At 37.1% G+C, this 2,799-nt stretch overlaps 1 protein-coding gene across 1 annotated transcript in view; it reads right to left on the bottom strand.

Annotated features, from left to right (window-relative positions):
- The window catches only part of LOC107604903 (probable magnesium transporter NIPA8), a gene marked incomplete in the record, with an annotated part of 5,877 nt that continues 3,734 nt past the window's right edge, over positions 657–2,799 (bottom strand). The window contains 8 exon segments of the mRNA XM_016306617.2: positions 657–1,136; positions 1,223–1,319; positions 1,719–1,785; positions 1,855–1,945; positions 2,148–2,267; positions 2,362–2,461; positions 2,551–2,676; positions 2,760–2,799. Of these exon segments, the coding sequence (XP_016162103.1) occupies positions 924–1,136; positions 1,223–1,319; positions 1,719–1,785; positions 1,855–1,945; positions 2,148–2,267; positions 2,362–2,461; positions 2,551–2,676; positions 2,760–2,799 (854 nt within the window).

The raw sequence follows: 2,799 nt of genomic DNA on the forward strand, positions 1-2,799 counted from the left end.
GGGTTTTTTCTTTGTTTTATATAATTTTTCTTGGTTTGGGCTGGAATGGGAATTTTTTGGGTTTGAATGGAAGGTGTAACTTGAATTGTTGAATGTAGTACGCGGAGATATTTCCAGAGAGAAGCACCTTCCTCGAACAAACTACCATTCTTCTACTCAGTTCCCTTTTAACTAACCTGTCTCTTTTGTCCATGCTTGAGAGTTAAGACTCTTTTGGATGGTGCTCCTTAATAAGTTAATATCCTAAACAACAACAACAAAGTCTTGTCTTTCTAGATGGGATTGGCTACATGAATTAAACGATGCTATTAAACTTGTAGGTCTCCTTTGACCACCTTCTAAATCTTCCTCTACCTTTCACTCCTTGTTTATCTTCCAAAAACTGAACTTTTTATTATAGCTATTAAAAAGATGTTATAATCTCAATTTAGTTTTTCTTCTAAACTAATTATTATTTAACAATTATATAATTACTTGCTTAATTAGTTAACTTAAAAATCAATTCAATTATTACTATTCAATTCATGTATTCCTATTGCTTCTTTCCAAAAGTAATTCAAATCTCTTTCGTATCATGTTATCCCCTTTAATACCATCAACGAATTGATCGGAAGGTGTGGTGTTCGTACATTTTGAATTGGGTATACTGTGGAAAGTAAAACTGCCAACTAATCACAGTTCGATCTCACTCTGATTTTATTTTCTTTTCATTATACAAGCAGCAATATACAATATACAAGTTGAAACAATCTTGTTTTGGGTGCATTTTTTTTCTTGGGTGATTTTACATGAATGCTCGGTAGAGCAAATAATTGAATTCTAATGGCTTTAGATCTAAGCGCCTCCAAATATTACAAAACGTGGCGAAGACAAACTATAAGAAACAAATATCGGGGCCATGGGTTATCCTATAACTACCACTATCAAGGACTCTCCGGGAGAGCGTGGCTAGTTCCAAGCAATTCCTCGCCTTCCTCTTTGGGGACCTTGCTCCAACTTCTCATCGACAAAAACCTCGCTCGCTCGATCCCACCACCTCTGAATCCGGTCATTCTCGATGACATCATTGGCATCACAAGAACTGAAGATGCCTGAATTGTATCCTCCCCAAACCCAAGAGACATTGCACAAGTATTCTGCATGGAAAGACAAGCTCAGATTGTGTTCCATATCAAAACTGATCAAGTTTATAAAAGGTGAATGCTAATGCAATTACCAATACCTTGGCTTTGACTAGCATGCTTGAAATCTTCATCAGCGTTCCTTTTACAAATGATCTTGATTCTGTGTTTTGTGCTTCTTCCTGAGTCGCTACCAACCTGTAACAAATAAATAATATCAAATTTCGCAACTCAATATAGACGATGGCCAAATCAAGGGAAAGAAAATACAGGAATGATACACATTGTGCCAACAACTTCTTGGATGATTAAAAGAAAATGCACTAAAAGCTGTCTTAACCAGGTCAATATTCCATGCCAGAGATCTCATTTAGTTGGGAATGTTCTAGAGCCTAAGGGGGTGGTATGTGAGTTAGGTTTCTGGAAGGGAATCAACTAGAACTTCACTCACAGTGGTCTTCCCAAAGATCCTTAAAGTTAGGGAAGAAGATATATAGTAAATGGTTTACATCATTAGTCAATCGTGGTACCATACTAGCCCTACCCCCCTTTCCTCCCTTATCCCATCAACAAGAGTTCATGAGGGCTTATTTATACCTGTTTGATTCCGTTGCAATTCCAGAGGTTGCCATCGAATCCAAAGAACTATCTTTGGCCTCAGCACCTAAAAAGAAAAGGAGTTTAATTCTGCATATTTTGAACCATTGTATAACTATCGAAACATTATAATTACCTTTTGAATCATCAGGTGCCAACAAAGAAATGCCGACGAATACACAAGTCATTCCTAGTATAAACATCGTCGTCCTTAATGCATCAAATACCTGTTTTCAGAGAATAAACTTTGCATGAGACAAATTCGCTATCCAAAGTTCAAATTCGCTATCCAGAGCTTCCATATTATATGACCTTATTTATCTTCCCAAATTTAATTCAATAATGTTACTTAAAACAGAATTTTGATGAGGATGGTCAGCATCCATTAGCCCCACGCCAAATCATCTGTATAAGACAGAGGTAAAGTACCTGGTACTCTTGAAAGTAAATAATTCCTGTACAGATGGAGAAGAAAGTCCAAGCTATCTGAAACATGGGAACAATAAGGATTGCATCAAACAAGGACAGTCCTTCGTTCAACCTGGTCATCTGCACACACAAAAATAGAGTAAGTCAGCACTCATGTTTATAAATAGCTATCACAGGTCTCTCAATGTCATTGCATGCAATTATTAGCCCTTACCCAAAACCCAGCTGTACTGAGGAATAAAAGAAGCATTGAATATGTGAACCAGCTGTGTAACTGATAACCACCAGACATGGCAAGTCGAAGGAGGTTCGACCTGCCACAAAATTAAGCATCAATGTTAGACAAAAGGAAAAGCGGCTACCCATTCATAGAGCACAATAAAATGTTGAATTGCTAACTCACAGAGATTTTGCAAACAGCACTGAACATGAACCTACAGCACCTGAAACTATCGCATAGGAGAAAGGTAGAAGCATGTGCCAATAAGGTCTAAGGTTATGTCCTGATACGGAAAGCAGTTCTCCTCTCCTACATATTTCACACGATACTCAGAAACAAGCCAATTGATTGTTTAACCTAACAAGTAATAACAATGAAATATCATTTATCACCTGTAAATGAAGTGATGCAAAGCAATAACTAAGACCAAAA

Source organism: Arachis ipaensis, chromosome B06 (genome assembly GCF_000816755.2).
Source record: "Arachis ipaensis cultivar K30076 chromosome B06, Araip1.1, whole genome shotgun sequence".
Classification (NCBI taxonomy): Eukaryota; Viridiplantae; Streptophyta; class Magnoliopsida; order Fabales; family Fabaceae; genus Arachis; species Arachis ipaensis.